At 41.1% G+C, this 27,818-nt stretch overlaps 1 protein-coding gene across 1 annotated transcript; it reads left to right on the top strand.

Annotated features, from left to right (window-relative positions):
• Positions 1–2,319: 2,319 nt before the first annotated feature.
• On the top strand, positions 2,320–26,683 carry slc22a18 (solute carrier family 22 member 18). Its single transcript, XM_055154372.1, has 9 exons — positions 2,320–2,753; positions 7,420–7,517; positions 9,555–9,700; positions 17,607–17,739; positions 19,658–19,767; positions 20,527–20,631; positions 22,877–22,977; positions 25,843–25,944; positions 26,651–26,683. The coding sequence occupies exons 1-9, from the start codon at positions 2,631–2,633 to the stop codon at positions 26,681–26,683; spliced, it is 951 nt and encodes a 316-aa protein (XP_055010347.1). The 5' UTR covers positions 2,320–2,630.
• The last annotated feature ends 1,135 nt before the right edge of the window (positions 26,684–27,818 follow it).

The raw sequence follows: 27,818 nt of genomic DNA, 5'->3' as shown, positions 1-27,818 counted from the left end.
CCGAGTATGAAAGTGGTGTGTGTGTGTGTGTGTGTGTAGTGTGTGTGTGTGTGTGTGTGTGTGTGTGTGTGTGTGTGTAGTGTGTGTGTGTGTGTGTGTATGTGTGTGTGTGTGTGCGTGTGTGTGTGTGTGTGTGTAGTGTGTGTGTGTGTGTGTGTGTGTGTGTGTGTGTGTGTGTAGTGTGTGTGTGTGTAGTGTGTGTGTGTGTGTAGTGTGTGTGTAGTGTGTGTGTGTGTGTGTGTGTAGTGTGTGTGTGTGTGTAGTGTGTGTGTGTGTGTGTGTGTGTGTGTGTGTGTGTGTGTGTGTGTGTGTGTAGTGTGTGTGTGTGTGTGTGTGTGTGTGTGTGTGTGTGTGTGTGTAGTGTGTGTGTGTGTGTGTGTGTGTGTGTGTGTAGTGTGTGTGTGTGTGTGTAGTGTGTGTGTGTGTGTAGTGTGTGTGTGTAGTGTGTGTGTGTGTGTGTGTGTGTGTGTAGTGTGTGTGTGTGTGTGTGTGTGTGTGTGTGTGTGTGTGTGTGTAGTGTGTGTGTGTGTGTGTGTGTGTGTAGTGTGTGTGTGTGTGTAGTGTGTGTGTGTAGTGTGTGTGTGTGTGTGTGTGTGTGTAGTGTGTGTGTGTGTGTGTGTGTGTGTGTGTGTGTGTGTGTGTGTGTGTGTGTGTAGGCGCTATATAAATACAATCAATCAATCAAAGTGATCTTTTTTTTACATTTTGTTGAAAGGTCCGATAAAAAGTTAAATATCAAAGAATCTGAATTTTCTGTTTATTATTTCATGTGTTTTGGTCTGACGACTCATGAACAGTGACTCTGTGCTGCCCTCTGCTGGACATGTGGTGTGTGTGTGTGTGTGTGTGTGTAGTGTGTGTGTGTGTGTGTGTGTGTGTGTGTGTGTGTGTGTGTGTGTGTGTGTGTCTCCCACATGTTGACTTGTGGCTGGAGGAAAAAAAAAAAAAAAACATCAGGAGAATTAATTTAATCACAAACAGAAATAATCACATTAAACTTTTGTGGATTTGACTTTTGGAGATTTTTAATAAAAACACCAGAGTTTGACACAGAATCCTGCTCCTGCTCCACGAGACAGAATCTGTGTTTCATTCATTTATTCATTTTTCAAAATAAAACCAAAAATAAGAAAACAAACAACAACAACAACAAAAAAAACCAAAATAATTTTCATTATTTGCCTCCAAAACCAAAATGAAAAAACAGATAAAGATTTGTTTTTTTCAGTTTTCGATTTTGTGTTTAAACAAAAAATGGAAAAAAAAAAAAAAGGACTAAACCAGGACTAAACCAGGACTGAACCAGGTCTGAACCAGGACTAAATCAGGACTAAACCAGGACTGAACCAGGTCTGAACCAGGACTGAACCAAAACTGAACCAGGACTAAACCAGGACTAAATCAGGACTAAACCAAGACTGAACCAGGACTAAAGCAGGACTGAACCAAGACTGAACCAGGACTAAAGCAGGACTGAACCAGGACTAAAGCAGGACTGAACCAGGACTAAACCAAAACTGAACCAGGACTAAACCAGGACTAAATCAGGACTGAACCAAGACTGAACCAGGACTAAACCAGGACTGAACCAGGACTAAAGCAGGACTGAACCAGGACTAAAGCAGGACTGAACCAGGACTAAAGCAGGACTGAACCAGGATTAAAGCAGGACTGAACCAGGACTAAACCAGGACTAAAGCAGGACTGAACCAGGACTGAAACCAGGACTGAACCAGGACTGAACCAGGACTGAACCAGGACTAAAGCAGGACTAAAGCAGGACTGAACCAGGACTGAACCAGGACTGAACCAGGACTGAACCAGGACTGAACCAGGACTAAACCAGGACTAAACCAGGACTAAACCAGGACTGAACCAGGACTGAACCTGAACTAAAGCAGAACTAAAAAACATATGGGACCAGACCTGAACCAAGGCGGGACTGAGACCGGGACCAGATCAGGACTGAAATGATTTAGTCCTGGTTCAGTCCTGGTTTAGTCCTGGTTCAGTCCTGGTTTAGTCCTGCTTTAGTCCTGGTTTAGACCGTTTTTTTTTTCCATTTTTCACTTAAACAGAAAACTGAAAACTGAAAAAAAGAATCATTATCAGTTTTTTTTTTTGTTTGTTTGTTTTGTTTTTTTCATTTTGCTTTTGGAGTCAAATAATAAAGAAATATGTTGTTTTTTCGTTTTATTATTTTTGATTTTATTTGGAAAAACAAACGAACACATGACACACGGGTTACAGAGGCGCACTCCGTTTCTCACTCCAACTGTGTGGAAACTCGGAAGGAGAAGTTCCCCGTTTCCTGCGCGCTCCTGAACGCGTCTCCGGGCGGTAGTGTTTCTTTTTCTGCTCAGCTCCACTCGCTCTTTCTCACGTTTCTCATTCTGGAGTCACTTTCTGCTGCGCCCTGTCGCTTTTACCCCACTTCTCTGCGCGGGTTTAGTCACCGATTTATGCAAATACGAGTCTGGGTCCGCCCCGCGTCCAAAGTGCGCGCTCGCGGGTTGAGAAGCATGTTAAAGGGCACCGCTCCTCCCCGCGGCGCCTTTCCCTCTCCTGCCTGCCCCGGTTTTACCTCGGTGCCGTTCTGACCCGGTTTCCGCGCAGGTTCCGACCCGAAAATGGAGCGTGCCGGCGGCGGAGCGGAGCCGAGCCGCGCGCAGAGACGCACGGTGATCTGGGCCACGTACGCCATCGCGACTCTGGACATTACGTGGATGTTTCTGCAGTTTTCAGTGACTCCCGTGAGTAAAACGCAAACGAACGCGACTAAAAACTGTTTTTGTGTTTGTACGTGTGTGCGTGACCTGTCATGACGTAAGAGAGGAGTCCGGGTTTTACGGAGGCGCAGTGAACGGAGCATGTTTCCTCTGTGGTTTCTTCTGGGGAGAAAGAAGCAGAATGTGGCCTCCAGCACGTGACGAGTTAATTATGATATAATAGAGTCACTGAGTCTGTGAAGTTTAAATCCTATTATAATCTTGTTCTCTCGTCAAAAACAGACCTGGACTTGTGTTTTATTTCATTTACACATGTTTGAGTAAATCTTTATTATTCGTCTGTTTACATCCCCAACCCTCTAAACGCTCTGTTCCACCTTGTGATGTCGTGACGTGGTAGTTTTCAAGTGAACAGCTCTTTTTACCTTTAGTCCAGTAGAGATCAGCAGTTCTAGGAAATGATCCAAATGATTCTAGTGAACTGGGATTAAGTCGTCGGCCAAACTAAATTTATTTTTTTTAAAAATTTCACCAACATCTGTATGTTTTTTCTTCTTACGAGATCTGTAATGTTAAACCTTTTCTTATTAAAATAAATTGTTAATAATAGTTTTGTTTAAACATTGAATCCAGAACAAACAGAATATCAAATAATAATATTTTAATTAAATCATGTCTCTATAGCCAATCTGTAGCTCTGATCTAATATGATCTAATTTGATCTAATATGATCTCGTGGGACAAATATAATTATATCATGGGCCAAATTTGGCCCCTGGGCCTGAGTTTAACATGTCTGCAGTAAAACAACTGTGTGAGATAAAAACAGAGCAGTTTGTGATTAAAGGTCCAATCTTGTGATGTCATGACGTGGTTTTCAAGTGAACAGCTCCTTTTACCTTTAGTCCAGTAGAGATCAGCAGTTCCAGGAAATGATCCAAATGATTCTTATTCTTATTTATTTTATTTGTAAAGGGACAGTTTATATTAATGAACATAAAAAATGTAAATATGTAAAGATTAAAGCCAACGTGGCTCATTTCCATCTTCAGTCCCTCGACAGGTCGAAGTAAAATCATCTACAGGACGAAGGAAAGTACAACAACAATCAACAAAAGTACACAACACCAGCACACACAATATACACACAACACACACTGTACACACAACACACTCACCGTACACACAACACACTCACTATACACACAACACACTCACGTACACACACACACACTCACACTACACACAACACACTCACACGTACACACAACACACTCACTGTACACACAACACACTCACTATACACACAACACACACGTACACACAACACACTCACTAACACACACACACTCATACACACAACACACTCACGTACACACAACACTCACTGTACACACAACACACTCACTGTACACACAACACACTCACTATACACACAACACACTCACCGTACACACAACACACTCACCGTACACACAACACACTCACTATACACACAACACACTCACCGTACACACACACACACTACACACACACACACACACACACACACACACACACTCACTGTACACACAACACACTCACCGTACACACAACACACTCACTATACACACAACACACTCACTGTACACACAACACACTCACTATACACACACACACACTGTACACACACACACACATACACACACACACTCACGTACACACAACACACTCACTGTACACACACACACACATACACACAACACACTCACTGTACACACACAACACACTCACTATACACACAACACACTCACCGTACACACAACACACACTCACCATAACACACAACACACTCACTGTACACACACACACACACTCACTGTACACACAACACACTCACTACACACAACACACTCACTGTACACACAACACACTCACTATACACACACACACTCACTGTACACACACAACACACTCACTACACACAACACACTCACTATAAACACAACACACTCACTGTACACACAACACACTCACCGTACACACAACACACACTGTACACACAACACACTCACCGTACACACAACACACTCACTGTACACACAACACACTCACTATACACACACAACACACACACACACTATACACACAACACACTCACCGTACACACAACACACTCACTGTACACACAACACACTCACTACACACAACACACTGTACACACACAACACACTCACTGTACACACAACACACTCACTATAAACACAACACACTCACTATACACACAACACACACACTATACACACAACACACTCACTATACACACAACACACTCACTATAAACACAACACACTCACTATAAACACAACACACTCACTATACACACAACACACACACTATACACACAACAACACACTCACCGTACACACACACACTCACTATACACACAACACACTCACTATAAACACAACACACTCACTATACACACAACACACTCACCGTACACACAACACACTCACACACACACACTCACTAAACACAACACACTCACTATACACACAACACACTCACCGTACACACAACACACTCACTGTACACACAACACACTCACACTATACACACAACACACTCACTATACACACAACACACTCACTATACACACAACACACTCACTACACACAACACACTCACGTACACACAACACACTCACTATACACACAACACACACACTATACACACAACACTCACTCACAACAACACACAACACACAACACACTCACATACACACACAACAACACACTATACACACAACACACTCACTATAAACACAACACACTCACTATACACACAACACACTCACTATACACACACACACTCACTATACACACAACACACACACTATACACACAACACACTCACTATAAACACAAACACACTCACTATACACACACACACACTCACACAACAACACACTCACTATACACACAACACACTCACTGTACACACAACACACTCACGTACACACACAACACACACACACTATACACACAACACACTCACACAACAACACACTCACTGTACACACAACACACTCACTAACACACAACAACAACCTGTTCAAAAAACTCAAAACACACAAACACACCACTAAACACAACACACCAGTATAAAACACAACACACGTCACATACACACAACACAGTCACATACGACAAACACTCAGTGTTAAAAGAAAAGCTGCAGTGTACAACAACACTCTCATGTCCACATTTGAGCTGCTCAATAAGCAAAAATTCTCGTGAAGACGTGTGGAGTTTAAAAACTCAGAGGAGCCAAGACTTGAAAAAATGTAATATACATAAAGTCAGGAGAGTCAAAGTCAAACTCACAGAGGCCAAAATTAAAAACTGGGACTAAGTCATGGACCAAACTAAATATTTATTGAAAAATTTCACCAACATCTGCATATTTTCTCTTCTTTGGAGTCATGTAATGTTAAACTTTTTCTTATTCAAATAAATTGTTAATAAACGTTTTGCTTAAACATTGAATCCAGAAAAAGCAAAATATAAAATCATAATATTTTAAATAAATCATGTCTCTATAGTCGATCTGTGTGTGGATCTAATACAGATTTAATTTGATCTCGTGGGACAAATATAATTATATCATGGGCCAAATTTGGCCCCCGGGCCTGAGTTTAACATGTCTGCAGTAAAACAACTGTGTGAGATAAACACAGAGCAGTTTGTGATTAAAACTGACTCTTTGTGAGGTTTAAGTCAGGTTCACATGTTGTTTCCTCGTCACAGACCTGGATTTGTGTTTTGTGTTTTGTTTCGTTCACATGTTTTTTGTCACGACTTCTTCTATTGTGACGTCATGCGGTGATACAGGAAATGCTCCACTGTGTTTTTAAACTCCAGCCCTGGAACTGCTGATCTCTACTGAACTAAAGGTGAAAGGAGCTGTGAAACCTGAAAAATACCACATCATGACATCACACGGTGGAACAGAGCGTTTAGGGTTATAGATGTAAACAGACGAATAATAAAGATTTACTCAAACATGTGAAGGAAATAAAACAAGTCCAGTGTCGAGGATCATCTTTGACTTTGTTTTCTCCTTGTTACTAATTTAACTTTTTCAAAAAACAAAGAATGAATCATTCCTTCTTTTAAATCAAACACAGAACATCATGTTCTAAAACATTTTATATTGTTTTTTAAACAAAAAATACAAATTAATGATTATACATTTTTATATTATTTATGCAAATATGTAAACTTTATGAAATGGTGCTTCCATCCAGGTCTGTTTTTGAAGCAGTTAGAACTTAAAGCATTAGTGAAGCTAAAGAAAAAAAAGTTAAAGAATAAAGTCCAAAAATTAAAAATAAAAACTACTTTAAAAAGTTAAATGAAATGAAAAAAGTAATTTTTTTAAAACAAAATAAAATAAATACATTTTCAAAAATAATTACATAAAAAAAGTTTAAAAAAAATTAATTAAAGTTAAAAAATTAAAAAAGTTTTAAAAAAAAAGTTAAAAATAAAGTTAAAGAACTTAAAGCGTTATAACTTAAACCTGATGAGTCTCTTTTGTGTAATATTGAACCTTTGAGTCTAAAAGTGTTGAAAGTTTAATAAACCTGAACACGATTTGAGTTATTTTTTTGGTTTTGTATTGACAAACTTTTCATTTTTCTCAGTTTTTGGCGAAGAAGTTGGGCTTTGACACGCTGTGGTTCGGATACCTGCAGACGCTGGTGGGAGTTTTGCAGCTCATCGGAAATCCGCTGTTTGGGAGGTACAAAATATCAACTTTATTCAGAATATTTATTTGAGCTTGCACTTTCTAATGTGGCAATTCTTATCATAAAGGGAAAGAAAAACATTATGTCGAGGAAAAAAAAAAACTGGAGTATAAAGTCCTGCTTTTAAACGAACTACAGATATTTTTTGGTCCAGAATCATTTGTTTATTAAATGTGACGAGTATGAAATATAAAAATGATTGTTTTGCTCTGAGGAATGTTCTCATGTGGATCAGTTTCACTCACTTTGGACTTTGTGCTCAATATGATCTGAGTAATTCACAATAAATGCAAAGACAAAGACAAAAACACACAGTCACTTTCAGACACATGTACCGTATTTTTCGGATTATATGTCGCACTTTTGTGTTTCCTGCGACTTCTGTATTAAAATGTTTTTCGTGAAGTGTGGAGAGGTTCTAGTCTTGTGTGTGAGTATCTGCTGCTCCTGTTCCTCCTGCACCACTAAACTTATAAAGACAAAGACTGAGAAGACTGAACACAAATGCCCCAAAAACAATATCAGATTCTGCAGATTTACAAACTGCAAGTCGAGAAATCTGCAGCTGAAAACAATAATCGAGCAGCAGAAAGAAAGTTTGGAGTGAGAGAGAAACTTGTGAGAAACTTAAATAAAATAATGAAACAGAGTGAGTCTGTTTGGTGTCTGTCTTCTACAGAACACCTCATTTTCCGTGTCTTCCTGAAAAATAACTCCAGCGCCTGATCATAAGGGACCTCCTCAGGTTCTGGACCACGTGACCCCTGGACCACCGGGATTCGTTACAGCTGTGAGTGTCAGGACGGGTCTGGAGGTGTGTCTGTGTAGACATCAGGTGACCACGAGCAAAAGGACCAACACAGATCTCCACGGCCCACAGGACAAAACGCAGCAGTCGCACTTTACAAACACGCAGCTCCACAGGTGCTGGCCACACCAGCTCGTCAAAGCCTGATCCCGTCAGATCTCAGACACTCAGCAGGTCGGACCTGGTCAGGACTTGGATGGGAAACACTGGGAATTCCACAGGAGGCGCCAGTTACAAAAAAAAAAAACTGTCGCTGTGTCCTGCGGCAAGACACTTCACCCACATTGCCTAGTATGAAAGTGTTGTGTGTGTGAGTGATGGTGGTGGTCGGAGGGGCCGATGGTGCAGATTGGCAGCCTCGCTTCCGTCAGTCTGCCCCAGGGCAGCTGTGGCTACAATAGTAGTTTACCACCTGAGTGTGGAGAGAATGAATAATGAACTGTAAAGTGCTTTGGGGATCTTGAAAGGCGATGTATAAATACAATCAATCACGGACTCGGGGTCGTGTCCCACTGCGGCAAGAGTCGGTCCGAAGAGCAAATAGTCAAAGCAACAAAGTCTGGACTTCAGTGACACCGAAACCATCCTGTCGGGATTCAGAAAGACCCGAATAATTCTAACTGGAACTGACGCTGAGTCTGACGACAGCGACACAGAAGAGGAAGCGGCGCTCGGTTTCCCTCCGGAGGTCGAGGACGAGTTGTTCAGAAGTGACACCGAGGATGAAGAATTGAATGGATAATGGACTTGACTTTCAACAGGAAATGTCTGTTCCTGGTTTCTGATTTTATCAAGTGTGACTTATATGTTTTTTTTCTTCTTCATTATGCATTTTTTTGGCTGGTGCGACTTATACTCCGAAAAATACGGTAATCGCCCACACAGCCACACTGGCACACAGCACAGACACATCTCAGCTACAGAAGTGGAGATGAAGACAGACTAAAAATAAAGAGTTACTCAAACACGTGTGACTGAAACAAAACACAAAAACTCAACTCCAGGTTTGTTTTTGAGGAGGGAACAACATTATAATACGGCTTAAATCTCACAAGAGTCAGTCAGTTTTGTGTTATATGGGACCTTTAAATCCATTCTGTATTTTTTCTTGAGTCTTAAAACCTTTTTGACAGTGTTTGCTTATGTGTGTATTGTGTCACCACGGTAACTGCTGAACATTCCAGCCATAGGCGTACATGTAGAACCCTCCGTCTCTCTGCAGGTTCGGGGATCTGTTCGGGGCCAAGGCGGCTCTGACTCTGTCCTGCGGAGCCAACGTCGTCTTCTTCCTGCTCCTGGCCTCGGCGGAACATCCCGTCATGCTCTTCATCCACAAACTGCCCACGCTCTTCATGCACGTTCTGCCCGGTAACACAGCAGCCAATCACAAAACACACGCACAGAAACAGGCTTCGGTAATAACGCCAATCCTTACCTATCTCATTTTATTGTTTATTAATTATTATTATTTATTTATTTTTATTTTAGTATTATTACTTTTTATATATATTATCTATATCCATTTATTAATTCATGTTTCTCTACTAATTTTTAATTAATATATTTATTTTTTATTTATCTATATTATTTTATTTATTTATTATTGTTGTGTGTATGTATATATATACATATATTATTTATATTTTATTTTATTCGTTTTAAGTACATATGGTCACCAAATATAAATCAAAGACTCACCTGCGATTGATGGATTGTGTTGTGCAAGTATTGCATAGTGAATGTGTGAATGTGTATGAGTGTGTGAGTGTGTGGAATTAGTTATTTGTTATTATTATTATCATTATCTTTATTTTATTTTATTTATTCATTTTATTATTATTATTATTTTTATTTATTTATTATTATTATTATTTTTTTAATTAATTTATTTTATTTTTGGTTATATGTTGACCTGTGTTAACGTGGTCAGTTGTTCAGATGGAATTTTTATTGTCTGAAAATTAATAAAAAAAATACTTAGAAAAAAATAAATAAATAAAATAATGCCAATCCTGCTCAGGTTTTCAAAGTGTTTGCACGGCTGAGAAAGAAGCGGCGTATTACAGACGAGTGTGAGTTGAACGATGAGTAGAGTGTGTGTGTGTGTGTGTGTTGGGCCTTCATACAGGGTGGAAGGGGCATGTGCATGTAGTTAGGTTGTTTTTAGTATTTCAACAATTGCCCCGTTTACATGAGAGCTTTAATTCTGATTAAAAATTATTTAATTTGGAATAAAAATGTATTCCGCTCTAAAAAGACAGACTAAACACTTAATTCCTAATGATTATTCAGAATTAAACTTAAATCCGAATTAAAGGTTGTATAGAGGATTTTCCAAGGAACGAGAAATCCAGCGACTGTTTGTCCTTTTTCAAATGTTGCTCATGCGTGAAACCACCTCCCCTCCCCTACAGCTCCTACGTAGAAACACCTCCTCCCTCCTCCTCCTTACGCCACAAACAGGTTTGTTTACAGCCGGTGAACTGCACATGACTTCGTAAACAACTAACTACAGTGTTGGTTAGTCAAGACGAAGAAGTGAGGAGCAGGAAAGGGGTGCAGGAAGGTTGCGTGGAGATTCAGTGTGAATGAACTAGCTACAACACGCAGCAGCAAGCGGACTCTTTCTTTGCCTTGAAAATGACGTTTTCAGACATAGGATATCGCTTTCGTGTCCTGAAAAACGTTTGTCTCCCTCTTGGAAATAAAGTACGTTTTCATAATAAGCAGAAGTTTCCTGTCCAGGAGTAATTTATGGACCAGTGGTTCAGTCTTTAGACCCTTCGTCTGCTTCAGTCGCGCCATCGCTGGAATGAATCTTCAAGAATCACCTTAGTTTGGCTTCGCTGCTTTTCCCCTTGTCTTCTTCTTTCACCTCAAAAACGGACTTTCTTTTGCGGCGAACTGCTCCTGGATTCTTGTCGCCATCGCAACAAACTTTGTGCGAACTGCAAGGAAGATATAGGTCAAAAAAAGCCGCTAAGAACTGTTGTTGTCTGTGGACTGTGTGACAGACGTACGTAAACCACGTACCGGCGGCGCAGGCAAGTCAGTTACGCTAGAAACGTAGGGAGTTTGATTGACAGCCTGTCAGCTCACAGATAACGAGGCAGTGTCGTTATCTACTGGCAAATGTGTTCAGCCCCACCACGTCCAGAGTTGATGAATTTTTATTCTCTTTTTTTTGGTCATCATAATTACAAGGCGACTGCATCTATAATCTATCACTGACAATTTGAAACAAAAAAAATCCTCCATACAACCTTTAAGTGGGTTTATTCCAATTTAATTTTTTTTTTTTTTTTTTTTATTCCGCGATCATGTAAATGTTTATTCCACTTAAAAAATGATTCCGGTCGTTGGATCACCCGTCTGAAGGGGGCGTTCACACCAGAGCGTCAAAGCGTCCAGTTTCTATGTAAAGTCGATGTGGACGCGCGACTAGAGCGTCCTGTGTTTCTGCGGCGCGTCTTCGGGCATCAGCACAGCGAGAATCTGGCGTCAGCGTCAAGAAGTTGAAAATGCTGAACTTTTCGCGTCAGACACGCAGCGTCAACCAATCAGGGACGAGTATCCAGAGACGAGTAGTGAGAGCCACAAACATGAGCGGAGCATAAATATATCCACTACAATCACCGAGCCGATCGCCAGGACCTGACCAGGACTAAACCAGGACTACACCAGGACTACACCAGGACTACACCAGGACTACACCAGGACTACACCAGGACTAAACCAGGACTACACCAGGACTACACCAGGACTACACCAGGACTACACCAGGACTACACCAGGACTACACCAGGACCGGACCAGGACTACACCAGGACTACACCAGGACTACACCAGGACAGACTAAACCAGGACTACACCAGGACTAAACCAGGACTACACCAGGACTACACCAGGACTAAACCAGGACCTGACCAGGACTAAACCAGGACCTGACCAGGACTAAACCAGGACTACACCAGGACTAAACCAGGACCTGACCAGGACTACACCAGGACCTGACCAGGACTACACCAGGACCTACCAGGACTAAACAGGACTACACCAGGACCTGACCAGGACTAAAACCAGGACTACACCAGGACCTGACCAGGACTAAACCAGGACTACACCAGGACCTGACCAGGACTAAACCAGGACTAAACAAGGACTAGACTGGACTAAACCAGGACTAGACTGAGACTAGACTGTGACTAAACAAGGACTAGACTGTGACTAACAAGGACTAGACTGGGACTAAACAAGACTAGACTGGGACTAAAACAAGGACTACGACTAAACAAGGGACTAGACTGGGACTAAACAAGGGTAGACTGGGACTAAACAAGGGCTAGACTGGGACTAAACAAGGACTAACTGGGACTAACAAGGGCTAGACTGAGACTAAACAAGGGCTAGACTGGGACTAAACAAGGACTAGACTGGGACTAAACAAGGACTAGACTGGGACTAAACAAGGGCTAGACTGAGACTAAACAAGGACTAGACTGGGACTAAACCGTGACTAAACAAGGCTAGACTGGGACTAAACAAGGACCGACTGGACTAAACAAGGACTAGACTGGACTAAACAAGGACTAGACTGGGACTAAACAAGACACTGGGACTAACAAGGACTAGACTGGACTAAACAAGACTAGACTGAGACTAACCAGACTAGACTGGGACTAAACCAGGACCTGACCGGGACTAAACCAGGACTTAAACAAGGACTAGACTGGGACTAAACCAGGACTAGACTAGACTAGACTGTGACTAAACAAGGACTAGACTGACTAAACAAGGACTAGACTGTGACTAAACAAGGACTAGACTGGGACTAAACAAGGACTAGACTGACAGGACTAGACTGGGACAAAACAAGGACTAGACTGAGACTAAACAAGACAGGACTAAACAGACTGGGACTAAACAAGGGCTAGACTGGGACTAAACAAGGACTAGACTGGGACTAAACAAGGACTAGACTGGGACTAAACAAGGGCTAGACTGGACTAAACAAGGACTAGACTGGGACTAAACCGTGACTAACAGGGCTAGACTGGGACTAAACAAGGACTAGACTGGGACTAAACAAGGACTAGACTGGGACTAAACAAGGACTAGACTGGGACTAAACAAGGACTAGACTGGGACTAAACAAGGACTAGACTGAGACTAAACAAGGACTAGACTGGGACTAAACAAGGACTAGACTGGGACTAAACAAGGACTAGACTGGGACAAACCAGGGACTAGACTGGGACTAAACAAGGGACTAGACTGGACTAAACAAGGACTAGACTGGGACTAAACAAGGGCTAGACTGAGACTAGACCGACTAAACAAACTAGGGACTAAACAAGGACTAGACTGGACTAAACAAGGACTAGACTGGGACTAAACAAACAAGGACTAACTAGACTGGGACTAAACAAGGACTAGACTGGGACTAAACAAGGACTAGACTGGGACTAAACAAGGACTAGACTGAGACTAAACAAGGACTAGACTGGGACTAAACAAGGACTAGACTGGGACTAAACAAGGACTAGACTGAGACTAAACAAGGACTAGACTGGGACTAAACAAGGACTAGACTGGGACTAAACAAGGACTAGACTGAGACTAAACAAGGACTAGACTGGACTAAACAAGGGACTAGACTGGGACTAAACAAGGACTAGACTGGGACTAAACAAGGACTAGACTGGGACTAAACAAGGACTAACTGGGACTAAACAAGGGCTAGACTGGGACTAAACAAGGGCTAATGGGACTAAACAAGGGCTAGACTGGGACTAAACAAGGGCTAAGACTGGGACTAAACAAGGACTAGACTGGGACTAAACAAGGACTAGACTGGGACTAAACAAGGACTAGACTGGGACTAAACAAGGACTAGACTGGGACTAAACAAGGACTAGACTGGGACTAAACAAGGACTAGACTGGGACTAAACAAGGACTAGACTGGGACTAAACAAGGACTAGACTGGGACTAAACCAGGACTAGACTGAGACTAGACCGTGACTAAACAAGGACTAGACTGGGACTAAACAAGGACTAGACTGGGACTAAACAAGGACTAGACTGGGACTAAACAATGACTAGACTGGACTAAACAAGGGCTAGACTGTGACTAAACAAGACTAGACTGAGACTAAACAAGGACTAGACTGGGACAAAACAAGGACTAGACTGAGACTAAACAAGGACTAGACTGGACTAAACAAGGACTAGACTGGGACTAACAAGGACTAGACTGAGATTAAACAAGGACTAGACTGGGACTAAACAAGGACTAACTGGGACTAAAACAAACTAAGGACTAACAAGGACTAGACTGGGACTAAACAAGGACTAGACTGGGACTAAACAAGGACTAGACTGGGACTAAACAAGGACTAGACTGGGACTAAACAAGGACTAGACTGGGACTAAACAACTAGACTGGGACTAAACAAGGGACTGGCTAACTGGGACTAAACAAGGGCTAGACTGGGACTAAACAAGGACTAGACTGGAACTAAACAAGGACTAGACTGGGACTAAACCATGGACTAAACAAGGGACTAGACTGGGACTAAACAAGGACTAGACTGGGACTAAACAAGGACTAGACTGGGACTAAAAAGGACTAGACTGGGACTAAACAAGGACTAGACTGGACTAAACAAGGACTAGACTGGGACTAAACAAGGACTAGACTGGGACTAAACAAGACTAGACTGGGACTAAACCAGGACTGGGACTAAACAAGGGCTAGACTGGGACTAAACAAGGGCTAGACTGGACTAAACAAGGACTAGACTGGGACTAAACAAGGACTAGACTGGGACTAAACAAGGGCTAGACTGGGACTAAACAAGGGCTAGACTGGGACTAAACAAGGACTAGACTGGGACTAAACAAGGACTAGACTGACTAACAAGGGACTAGACTAAACAAGGGCTAGACTGGGACTAAACAAGGGCTAGACTGGGACTAAACAAGGGCTAGACTGGGACTAAACAAGGGCTAGACTGGGACTAAACAAGGGCTAGACCGGGACTAAACAAGGACTAGACTGGGACTAAACAAGGACTAGACTGGGACTAAACAAGGGCTAATTCTGAATTAATTCATTTGGAATAATTCAATTGTAATTAAAAAACATCATGTATTTATCACAATTTATTTTTGATAAATTTATTTCCATTCACTGAAACTGTACTTTAAGTATTTCCACCAAACTGTTCTGGACGATGGTGTAAACGAGCGTTCGTGCTGTGACTTGGCACCAGTGTGTTTCTTTTGACTTTTGTCTTGGTTAATGTTTTATTGTGCACTGTCCCTGTACAAACAAATCAACAGTGTGTGAAGGTGCATCCAAAACTGTAAATGTTAGGGGTGTGCAAAAATATCGGAATATCGATATATCGTATCGTTTAATGTGATGATACAGTATCGATATCGTGGGCTGCTGTATCGATTTAACACCAAGAGTATTTTTAGGTGTGGAAAGAACAAAAAATGTGGCTGTTTGCTGCAGTTGTTCCAATCAGTAGCAGCAAATAGAGAAAGGAAAAAAGGATCAAAACTCAAGACACAACAGATTCCAGGCAACTTCAAAACAGTAGAAAAAGTTAACACATCGCACGAGGAAAAATATAATTAAAAGGCCTTTGTTTGAATGACCAAAGCCAACATGTTTCGACCTTAACTGGTCTTCATCAGGGCTTGATTAAAAACAAAGCCTGGGTGTGGCCTTCAAGTAGAACACATCAACCAATAACAAGACTGGAGGAAACTGGAGGCCGACAAAACAGGTGCACAAAGACAGGACATGGTACAGGCAAAAAAACAAAAAAAAAACAAAAAACATCATAACCATAATGTATTTTTAATATATATATATATATTTTTTTAATAAATATATATATATATATATTAAAAATTATGATACAGATACATTATTATTAATTTTATTATTAATACATTATTGGTAACAGTAATAATGGAAACATTATGGTTATGATGTTTTTTTTGTTGTTTTTTGCCTGTACCATGTCCTGTCTTTGTGCACCTGTTTTGTCGGCCTCCAGTTTCCTCCAGTCTTGTTATTGGTTGATGTGTTCTACTTGAAGGCCACACCCAGGCTTTGTTTTTAATCAAGCCCTGATGAAGACCAGTTAAGGTCGAAACATGTCGGCTTTGGACATTCAAATAAAGGCCTTTTAATTATATTTTTCCTCGTGCGATGTGTTAACTTTTTCTACTGTTTTGGAGTTGCCTAGTATTTTTAGGTGTGTTTTACAGTTTTGTTGTTTGTGGAGTGACATTTTTACTGTTTTGATGATTAAAATGTTTGTGTTTCATATGAACTTTGCACAAGAAGCGGTTTAACAAACACTTTTAGTATCACAGCCACGATTTAGACTTTATTTTTTATTGAAACCGTATCGAATCGATTTGAAATATATCATATCGAATCGAAAGTGCACTGTATCTAGGTATGTATCGTATCGGCAACTTCTTAAAGGTTGTATGGAGGATTTTTTTTTTGTTTCAAATTGTCAGTGAAAGTTTAAAATATCATTACAGAGACGCAGCAGCTTTGTAATTATGATGACCAAAAAAAAAAGAAAGAAAATCTATCAACTGTGGACGTGTTGAGGCCAGATAAACATCAGCCAATAGAAAACGAGGCTCCCTCATTTTCTATTGGCTGTTAGGCTGTCAATTAAACTCCCTAGTATAACTGACTCGTCGGAGCGCGGGGATTACGTGGTTTACGCAGCGGTTCTTAGAGGCTTTTTCGAACTGTCGCTTCCTTGCATTTCGCACAAAGTTTGTCGCGACGGCGGACGAGAATCCATGACCGGTTCGCCGCAAAAGAAAGTCCGTTTTTGAGGTCGCTGAAAGAAGAAGAGAAGAGGAAAAGGAGCGAAGACAAACTGAGGTGATTCTTGGAGATCTCGTCCAGCGATGGCGCGACCGAAGCAGACGAAGGGTCTAAAAACTGACGCGTCGGTCGCTGAATTACTTCTAGACAGGAAACTTCAACAGTGATTCTGAACGCGCACAAGGACTGTCGCTGTATTTCTCTTCCCTTAAAAAAATCCTCTATACAACCTTTAATGATACCAGCCCTAGTAAATGTGCCCTATGATTTTGACCGTGTTTTGCTTTTTAAAGTTCTAAAAACATGGTTGAAAACTACGACAAAGCCTGATTTTAATAAACAGTTTGGTTCATTTTTTATCAAACAAACGTGATCTTGAACAGTCTTTTGTGGCAGCGTCTCAGATGGTGGTGACTGACCTCTCGGAGCCCGACAGGAGAGCAGACGCGCTCTCCAAACTGGGGCTGTGCTTCGGCGTCGGGATGCTGACGGGCTCCACGCTGGGAGGGCATCTGAACACACTCTACGGGTCAGTACCGCCGCTCTGTGGGCTGCAGGGGGCGCTGTCTCTCTCTGTACTGACAGGGGCGGCAGGGGCAGCGGTGGTTCAGATCGATCACAGACACTTTTGGGCAAGTTATTTAAAAACTGTAATAAGACGTGACACGACTGTTAAACTTCACTAAAATAATGATCACTGATCGTTAAGTAACATATTGTACCGGATTTGGACTAAACCAGGATTAAATCAGGACTGAACCAGGACTAAACCGAGACTGAACCAGGACTGAACCAGGACTAAACCAGGACTAAGCCAGGACTAAACTGAGGACTGAACCAGGACTGAACCAGGACTAAGCCAGGACTGAACTGAGGACTGAACCAGGACTAAACCAGGTCTAAACCAGGACTAAACTGAGGACTAAACCAGGTCTAAACCAGGACTAAACTAGGACTAAACCAGGACTGAACCAGGACTAAGCCAGGTCTAAACCAGGACTCAAGACTGAACCAGGACTGAACCAGACTAAACCAGGACTAAACCAGGACTAAACCAGGACTAAACCAGGTCTAAACCAGGTCTAAACCAGGACTAAACCAGGACTAAACTGAGGACTAAACCAGGTCTAAACCAGGTCTAAACCAGGACTAAACCAGGACTAAACCAGGAGGTCTAAACCAGGTCTAAACCAGGTCTAAACCAGGTCTAAACCAGGTCTAAACCAGGACTAAACCAGGACTAAACTGAGGTCTAAACCAGGACTAAACTGAGGACTAAACTATTGCTGCTATTTGGTCGTGACATACATTAGGTGTGGACGATGTCTCGATATTTTAAATATATCGAGATATTTTTTAAACTTGATATGGATTCTGACATATCGTATATATCGATATAATGCTTATATTTAATTCTGATTTTGTTTCGCTTCGCTTGTTTGCCTCCTCTGTCGTCGCCTTGAGTGAGCTGTTTATGCAAATGAGCCATGCGGTTTTAAGTTTCGTTTCTGTAAAATGTAAACACACGTGAACGAAACTGCATTAAACACATTATAATCTCAAACAGGCTGATGTGGCTCTAGAGTCGTTCTGCTTTATATATTGTCAAATTTAATTATTCAGAAGATTTTAATTAATAATCTGCTGTGTAACTTGTACAGTTGTGTTTGGAACTGTAAAGGAACTCATGATTATCAGAGTTAATGCAAAGATGAGCTTTAGTTGAGTTGTTTTATTTATGAATAAAAAGAAGGAAATATGCATTATTTCTTTTATTTTACAGTTAAATTATTATTTATGTAATCAGGGATTTTTTGTAATCTTAAATGTGGCGGAAGCACTTTGTTCGTACATGAACTGCCTGCCTCTTGCACTTCAGTAAAAAAAGACATTGTGGATTTTGGCAGATTTGTTTTTGCAGTAGTTTTAGGGGGTTATTTTTCCTGTACACATATTGAGATATATATCGTATATCGAGATATAGCAAAATATATTGAGATATAATTTGCTCTATATCGCCCAGACCTAACATATGTAAAGCTCCAAATCCCGTAGGAAGAAGGACAATAACGTCTTTCCTCTTGATAAAATTCGCCAAACATTCTCTTTGTTCCGGCTTTAAATCCTCGGGAATCGTTGCCAACACAGAATGTTTGTCTCTTCACTGATTGGCCGGTACCCGAACTCGAACTTCCGGGGTTCTTGCAAATCGTCCAGTGCAGACGTGTCAAACTCAGGCCCGGGAGCCAAATTTAGCCCGCGATATAATTATATTTGGGCCACAAGATCATATCAAATCTGTATTAGAGCTGCCGCCACTGGATGATAAGGCGCACAGTCGTTTTTGATGAAATGAAAGGATTTTAAGTGCGCCCTATAGTGCAGAACATACGGTAATATGTGTAAAAAAAAAAGTGTGTAATATGAGTTGTCATGTGACGTTGCAGAGAGAAGGTGACGGCGTGTGTGGGCGCTGTGGGCGGGGCCTTCAGTCTCCTCCTGGTCCGAATGTTCATCCCGAAAAACACCAAAGCTCCAACCAAAGCCAAGACCGAAGGTGAGGATCTGAGAGGCTGAACTAGTTCTTTTTTTTTTTTTAACTGGACCTGGTTTAGTCCTGGTTTAGTCCCCTGGTTTAGTCCTGGTTTAGACCTGGTTTAGTCCTGGTTTAGACCTGGTTTAGACCTGGTTTAGTCCTGGTTTAGACCTGGTTTAGACCTGGTTTACCTGGTTTATCCTGGTTTAGTCCTGGTTTAGTCCTGGTTTTAAGACCTGGTTTAGTCCTGGTTTAGTCCTGGTTTAGTCCTGGTTTAGTCCTGGTTTAGTCCTGGTTTAGTCCTGGTTTAAGACCTGGTTTAAGAGTCCTGGTTTAGACCTGGTTTAGTCCTGGTTTAGTCCTGGTTTAGACCTGGTTTAGTTTTCCTGGTTTAGTTTTCCTGGTTTAGTCCTGGTTTAAGTCCTGGTTTTACCTGGTTTTCCTGGTTTAGTCCTGGTTTAGACCTGGTTTAGTCCTGGTTTAGTCCTGGTTTAGTCCTGGTTTAGACCTGGTTTAGACCTGGTTTAGACCTGGTTTAGACCTGGTTTAGTCCTGGTTTAGTCCTGGTTTAGTCCTGGTTTAGTCCTGGTTTAGTCCTGGTTTGAACATTATTGTTTCTTGCATCTTTTTGTGTTTTATTTAATGTTTTGTCGTTCAAATTACGTCAACTTCAAATGATAAATCAGATTCTTACTTTAACAGTTGTTCTTATTTCTAAATCACAACGTCCAGACTGAAAGAGGAGACGGGATAAAAACTGTTTCCTGTGGTGTTTTTCAGGAGAGAAGAAGTCCCTGTTCAGTTTGGGGGAGATCACTAGATTACTCAAGTATCCGGGAGTCGTTCCAACTTTTATTGTGAAAATCGTGGCAGGTATTCCCACAGGTGAGTGTTTATAACTCCGACCTCCTCACGCCACAGTCAAATCAAAACACCGGACCAAAATACAATGTTTGTTTTAAAGGCTGTACGGAGGATTTTTTTTTTTTGTTTGTGTCAAATTGAGTGCGTCACATGCACATCAATAACCCGGTTATTCTCCATATCCCGGTTCTGTCAGTGTTCGTGTTACTGTGTTTACATGTTCACTGAGAAACCGGGACACTCATATCCGCGTGTACATGATCAAATGGAGTGTCCCGGTTTCTTGACATAATCTTACAAATGCGCAGGCGCAAAAATTTACTTAAATCAATTTCATAAACCAGGAAAAAATACAAACCGTGAGCTCCTTTAGCATAAGAAGCTAAGGAGCTACGAGATCTCCCACAATCCACTGTGCAGATTCTTCATTCAAATCTTCTGCATAAATAAACTCAACTTTACAACATATAAACCATAAACACTATAGACACATCAGCCCGTTTGATCAGATCATTCAGCTCTGATCACATTTGTTTACGTTTTACAGAAACGAAACTTAAGACCGTTTGGCTAATTAGCATAAACTGTTAGCGGCGATAAAAACAACTCGCTCCTTGTGCCGCTGATGTGATCAGGTTTTTTTTGGACTAAATGACACGACTCTGTGGATTATGTGTGTTATTTCTGTGACAGAAGAGGTGCTGATGATGGTGAGTCTGTTCTGTGTGTGTTGTACAGGAGATAGTTCATGTTTTAGTTTTTCAGCGTCACACGAGTGCAGGTCGTACGAGTGCAGGTCGTACGAGTGCAGATTGTACGTGTGCAGGTTTAGCGCAGCTCTTTATTTTACGTCATTTCACTCGTTTGGTCACTTTATTTATGTTGGTCAATTTATTTATGTCACTACTGTTGTGGTGAAAGGCTGGAAAGTGTCTTTTGGACGCATGCGACTCAACTTTATGTTGCAGTAACCGGGATACTGCGTTTACATGCCACAAGTATCCCGGTTACTATCGGAATAAACCAGCTACAGTAACCGGTTTCTAATAACCGGGATACTGCCATAACCGGGTTACTGAAACCGGGTTACTGCGTTTACATGCACCATCAAGAAACCGGGATACTCAAAAAACCCGATCATAATCGGGTTATTGATGTGCATGTAAACGCACTCATTGTTATCGAAAGTTTAAAATACCAGTACAGAGACGCAGCAGCCTTGTAATTATGATGACCCAAAAAAAAAAAAAAAAAGAATGAAAATCTATCAACTGTGGACGTGTTGAGGCCAGATAAACATCAGCCAATAGAAAACGAGGCTGCGTCTTTTTCTATTGGCTGTTCTGTTGTCAATCAAACTCCCTACATTTCTAGTGTAACTGACTCGTCGGCGTGCGGGGATTATGTGGTTTATGCAGCGCTTCTTAGAGGCTTTTTCAAACTGTAGCGTCATTGCAGTTTGCGCAAAGTTTGTTGCGATGGAGGAAGAGAATCGACGACCGGTTCGCCGCGAAAGAAAGTCAGTTTTTGAAAGAAGAAGAGAAGAGGAAAAGGAGCTAAACTGAGGTGATTCTTGGAGCTCTCTTCCAGCGATTGCGCGAATGAAGTAGACAAAGAGTCTAAAAACTGACGCATCGGTCGCTAAATTATTTCTAGACAGGTCACTTCAACAGTAAGTCTTGGATGCACACGGGATGTAAACAAGCGTAACTAGAGTAAAGAGGCGGGAGAAGGTGTTTCTACTGAGGGAGCTGCTTAAAAAAATCCTCTATACAACCTTTAATGTTTACTAGAGCCCGGCCGATATATCGATTGGCTGATATTATATGATATGTTTGTGGGCCGATATTTCACGTGGGCATATTTTATCTTGTTATAAATCTTAGACTCTCTACATTATGTTCATTTAATCCAATTTACAGACAGATAAATGTCCTAATATGTTTCTTCACGTCAGTATTTATCTGTGGAGTCATTTGTCTGTGTGTGTGTTCGTACTGTCTAATAATAATAATACCAACAAAAAAAGTTTCTCAGTGCACAAACAATTACATACACATATATTTTGACATTGTCCAAGAGTATGTTTTTTTTTTTTTTACTGTGCTTAATAATATTTTCTTAATATTTTATCACTGTCAAACTCTGTAAACTTTTTTTTTTTTTTTTTTTTTTTTGTCGTTGGGCCAAAGATGCACATTTTATTTAATTAACTAAATTCATGTTTTTTTTTTTATGTATAAATAAATAAGTTTATATTTTCCAGGGATGTTCCAGTCGATGTTTATGATCATCGCTCTGGACGTCTTCAAACTGGACCCGAAAGAGAACGGGTACCTCATGGCTTTCTTCGGGATTTCCCAAATGGTGAGGACAAACAAACACGTTTATACTTTTTGTTTAATTTTGATTAAGATCAGGGTATTGGCGCGATAAGACTCAACATTTCACGAGGTTCATTGGGTTCATTGGTCGCAGTCCTCACAGCAGCTTTTGTGTTTACATTACACACACTCGATTAGATTAGATTTATTTTATTTTCTTTTCCGTTGTGTGTTGTTGTTGTTGTGCGGTGACGTGAAACAGGAGGCGCTTCCTCACGTTTTGAGAATAAAACCGGCTCAGGTCAGTTCAGGTTAAGTCTGGTCAGGTTAGATTAGGTTAAATTAGGTTAAATTAGGTTAGGTGAGGTTAATCCGTGTGTCACTTGTTCATTAAATTTTCAAAATAAAACCAAAAATAAGAAAAAAAACAAAAAAAATATATTTTCTTCATTATTTGTCTTTGTTTTCAATTTTGTGTTTAATGAATAATGGAAAAAAATGGATAACGGACTAAACCAGAACTGAACCAGAACTGAACCAGGACTACACCAGGACTACACCAGGACTACACCAAGACTAAACCAGGACTAAACCAGACTAAACCTAGACTAAACCTGGACTACACAGAACAAAACCAGGTCTAAACCAGGTCTTAAAACCAGGACTGAACCAGGACTAAACCATGTCTAAACCATGTCTAAACCAGGACTAAACCAGGACTAAACCAGGACTAAACCAGGACTAAACCAGGACTAAACCAGGTCTAAACCAGGTCTAAACCAGAACTGAACCAGGACTAAACCAGGACTAAACCTGGACTTCACAGGACTAAACCAGGACTAAACCAGGACTAAACCAGGACTAAACCTGGACTACACAGGACTAAACCAAGTCTTAAAACCAGGACTGAACCAGGACTGAACCAGGACTGAACCAGGACTAAACCAGGACTAAACCAGGTCTAAACCAAGACTGAGTGTCGGGACAGTACAATTGAAAACTGAAAAAACAAATTATTCGTTTTTTTCATTTTGGTTTTGGAGACAAATAATGAAGAAAATATTTATATATTTTTTTCATTTTCTTATTTTTGGTTTTTATTTTGAAAAAACGAATGAAGGAGTGACACATGGATTCAGGTTCATAGATCTATAATCAATTCTGAAGCTACAGAATCCGTCCTTTGTGAAAGCTGGATGCCCTGTCAGAACACGGACATTGTGCCTCTGTGGGAGAATTATTTCTGAGCCCAAACTCCAGGAGCTGCAGAACCTGGAGCGACCACTAGAGGGAGCGGGGCTTGTCCAGGTTTTATGACAGATCCATGCTCTGGTCTGGTCTGGTCTGCTCTGGTCTGGTCTGGTCTGGTCTGGTCTGGCGAGGTTGCTTTATTTGTCTGTGTAGGTAAATTAGTTTTACAGATTTGATGGTTCCTCTGGTCCCATCACCCTTAGCCTAAAAGTAAATCTAAATTATTTATTTACTTTCTTGGAAAGGTTTCAGCAGACGATGCCAAACGTCACTGCACAGTTTAACCTGAGGTGAGGTCACAGAGTGTGTTTACAGCACATCAGTGTCTGGGTAGAAAAGGGTTTTTGGAGTCGTCATGGTGCATGGAAACACAGTGTCCTGGTTTCACGATCCCAAATAGTAGCTGGGATATTCCAGCTGTAACCGGGATGTGAACACACTGACTCTGCAGATGATCCATGTTCTAGACCCGTACTAGAAGAACTCACTGTGAACCTCACTGTGGACCTCACTGTGGACCTCACTGTGGACTCACTGTGGACCTCACTGTTCACTGTGGACCTCACTGTGGACCTCACTGTGAACTTCACTGTGAACCTCACTGTGGACCTCACTGTGGACTGTGGACTCACTGTGGACCTCACTGTGGACCTCACTGTGACCTCACTGTGAACCTCACTGTGGAACTTCACCTCACTGTGGACCTCACTGTGGACCTCACTGTGGACTTCACTGTGAACTTCACTGTGGACCTCACTGTGGACCTCACTGTGGACTCACTGTGAACCTCACTGGACCTCACTGTGACCTCACTGTGGACCTCACTGTGACCTCACTGTGGACTTCACTGTGGACTTCACTGTGGACTTCACTGTGGACCTCACTGTGGACCTCACTGTGAACTTCACTGTGGACCTCACTGTGGACCTCACTGTGACTTTCACTGTGGACTCACTGTGACTTCACTGTGGAACCTCACTGTGACTGACTTCACACTGTGTGACCTTCACTGTGTGAACTCACTGTGAACCTCACTGTGACTTCACTGTGAACTTCACTGTGGACCTCACTGTGAACCTCACTGTGGACTTCACTGTGTGAACTTCACTGTGACCTCACTGTGGACCTCACTGTGACCTCACTGTGGACCTCACTGTGGACCTCACTGTGGACCTCACTGTGAACTTCACTGTGAACTTCACTGTGAACCTCACTGTGGACTTCACTGTGAACCTCACTGTGAACTTCACTGTGGACCTCACTGTGGACCTCACTGTGGACTCACTGTGAACCTCACTGTGACCCTCACTGTGAACTTCACTGTGAACTTCACTGTGAACCTCACTGTGAACTTCACTGTGGACCTCACACTCTGTTGTTGTTGTTGTTTTATTTGTTGTTGTTTTATTGTTGTTGTTGTTTTTATTTGTTGTTGTTTATTTTTGTTGTTGTTGTTTTATTTGTTGTTGTTGTTTTGTTGTTGTTGTTTTATTTGTTGTTGTTTTATTTGTTGTTGTTTTATTTGTTGTTGTTGTTTTATTTGTTGTTGTTTTATTTGTTGTTGTTGTTTTATTTGTTGTTGTTGTTTTATTTGTTGTTGTTTTATTTGTTGTTGTTTTTTGTTGTTGTTTTATTTGTTGTTTGTTTTTTGTTGTAGTTTATCCAGGGGGCGGTGGTGGGTCGACTCACAGCTCGTTTTAAAGAACCCACCCTCCTCCTGATCTCCATCGTCGCCTCTGCAGCTGTGGGGCTCGGACAGGTAACACTCACCTGTCGCACCTGTCGCACCTGTCACAGTCTAACACACTCACCTGTCGCACCTGTCACACCTGTCACCTGTCTCACCTGTCGCACCTGTCTCACCTGTCTCAGTCTAACACGCTCACCTGTCGCACCTGTCACACCTGTCGCACCTGTCACAGTCTAACACACTCACCTGTCACAACTGTTAAAATTTTTTTGTGTATATTCTTTGGAAATACCCAATTTTGTGCGTTATTTCATGTTATCTTATTTTGAAGGCATACGTTATTTACTCTGGTCTCTTATTTTGAAAGCGTACGTGTTTTACTCTCGTCTTTTATTTTGAAGGCGTACGTGTTTCACTCTGGTCTCTTATTTTGAAGGCGTACATTATTTACTGTAGTCTCTTATTTTGAAGATGTGCTCTTTACGCTGGTCTCTTATTTTGAAGGTGTACATTATTTACTCTAGTCTCTTATTTTGAAGGCGCACATTATTGTAGTCTCTTATTTTGAAGATGTGCATGCTTTACGCTGGTCTCTTATTTTGAAGGCGTACATTATTTACTGTAGTCTCTTATTTTGAAGATGTGCATGCTTTACGCTGGTCTCTTATTTTGAAGGCGTACATTATTTACTCTAGTCTCTTATTTTGAAGGCGTACATTTTTTACTCTAGTCTCTTATTTTGAAGGTATACATGATGTACTCTCTTATTTTGAAGGCGTACATGCTTCACTCTGGTCTCTTATTTTGAAGGTGTATGTGCTTGACTCTCTTATTTTGAAGGTGTACATCTTTACTCTTATTTTGAAGGTGTACAGTATTCACTCTGGTCTCTTATTTTGAAGGCGAATGTGTTTTATTCTGGTCTTTTATTTTAAATGTGTACATGCTTTACTCTGGTATTTTATTTTGAAGGCGCACATGCTTTACTGTCTTATTTTGAAGGTGTATATTATTTACTCCGGTCTCTTATTATGAAGGCGTACATGCTTCACTCTGGTCTCTTATTTTGAAGGTGTACGTGTTTTACTCTGGTCTTTTATTTTGAAGGTGTACGTGTTTTACTCTGGTCTTTTATTTTGAAGGCGTACGTGTTTTACTCCGGTCTCTTATTATGAAGGCGTACGTGTTTTACTCTGGTCTTTTATTTTGAAGGCGTACGTGTTTTACTCTGGTCTTTTATTTTGAAGGTGTACATGTTTTACTCTGGTCTTTTATTTTGAAGGCGTACGTGTTTTACTCCGGTCTCTTATTATGAAGGCGTACGTGTTTTACTCCGGTCTTTTATTTTGAAGGCGCACGTGTTTTACTCTGGTCTTTTATTTTGAAGGCGTACGTGTTTTACTCTGGTCTTTTATTTTGAAGGCGTACGTGTTTTACTCTGGTCTTTTATTTTGAAGGCGTACGTGTTTTACTCCGGTCTCTTATTATGAAGGCGTACGTGTTTTACTCTGGTCTTTTATTTTGAAGGTGTACGTGTTTTACTCTGGTCTTTTATTTTGAAGGCGTACGTGTTTTACTCTGGTCTTTTATTTTGAAGGCGTACGTGTTTTACTCTGGTCTTTTATTTTGAAGGCGTACGTGTTTTACTCCGGTCTCTTATTATGAAGGCGTACGTGTTTTACTCTGGTCTTTTATTTTGAAGGTGTACGTGTTTTACTCTGGTCTTTTATTTGAAGGCGTACGTGTTTTACTCTGGTCTTTTATTTTGAAGGCGTACGTGTTTTACTCTGGTCTTTTATTTTGAAGGCGTACGTGTTTTACTCCGGTCTCTTATTATGAAGGCGTACGTGTTTTACTCTGGTCTTTTATTTTGAAGGTGTACGTGTTTTACTCTGGTCTTTTATTTTGAAGGCGTACGTGTTTTACTCTGGTCTTTTATTTTG

Source organism: Boleophthalmus pectinirostris, unplaced genomic scaffold (assembly GCF_026225935.1).
Source record: "Boleophthalmus pectinirostris isolate CB_2022bp ecotype Guang Dong unplaced genomic scaffold, ASM2622593v1 HiC_scaffold_19, whole genome shotgun sequence".
NCBI lineage: Eukaryota > Metazoa > Chordata > Actinopteri > Gobiiformes > Gobiidae > Boleophthalmus > Boleophthalmus pectinirostris.
This window is presented reverse-complemented; position numbering and strand designations above follow the sequence as displayed.

Excerpts from the sequence above, each read along its gene's own strand:
- slc22a18 (XM_055154372.1), top strand. The coding sequence starts at position 2,631 with ATGGAGCGTGCCGGCGGCGGAGCGGAGCCGAGCCGCGCGCAGAGACGC. Across the intron at positions 19,768-20,526 it reads AACCAAAGCCAAGACCGAAG|GAGAGAAGAAGTCCCTGTTC; the intron begins GTGAGGATCTGA and ends GGTGTTTTTCAG. Across the intron at positions 20,632-22,876 it reads CGTGGCAGGTATTCCCACAG|GGATGTTCCAGTCGATGTTT; the intron begins GTGAGTGTTTAT and ends TATATTTTCCAG.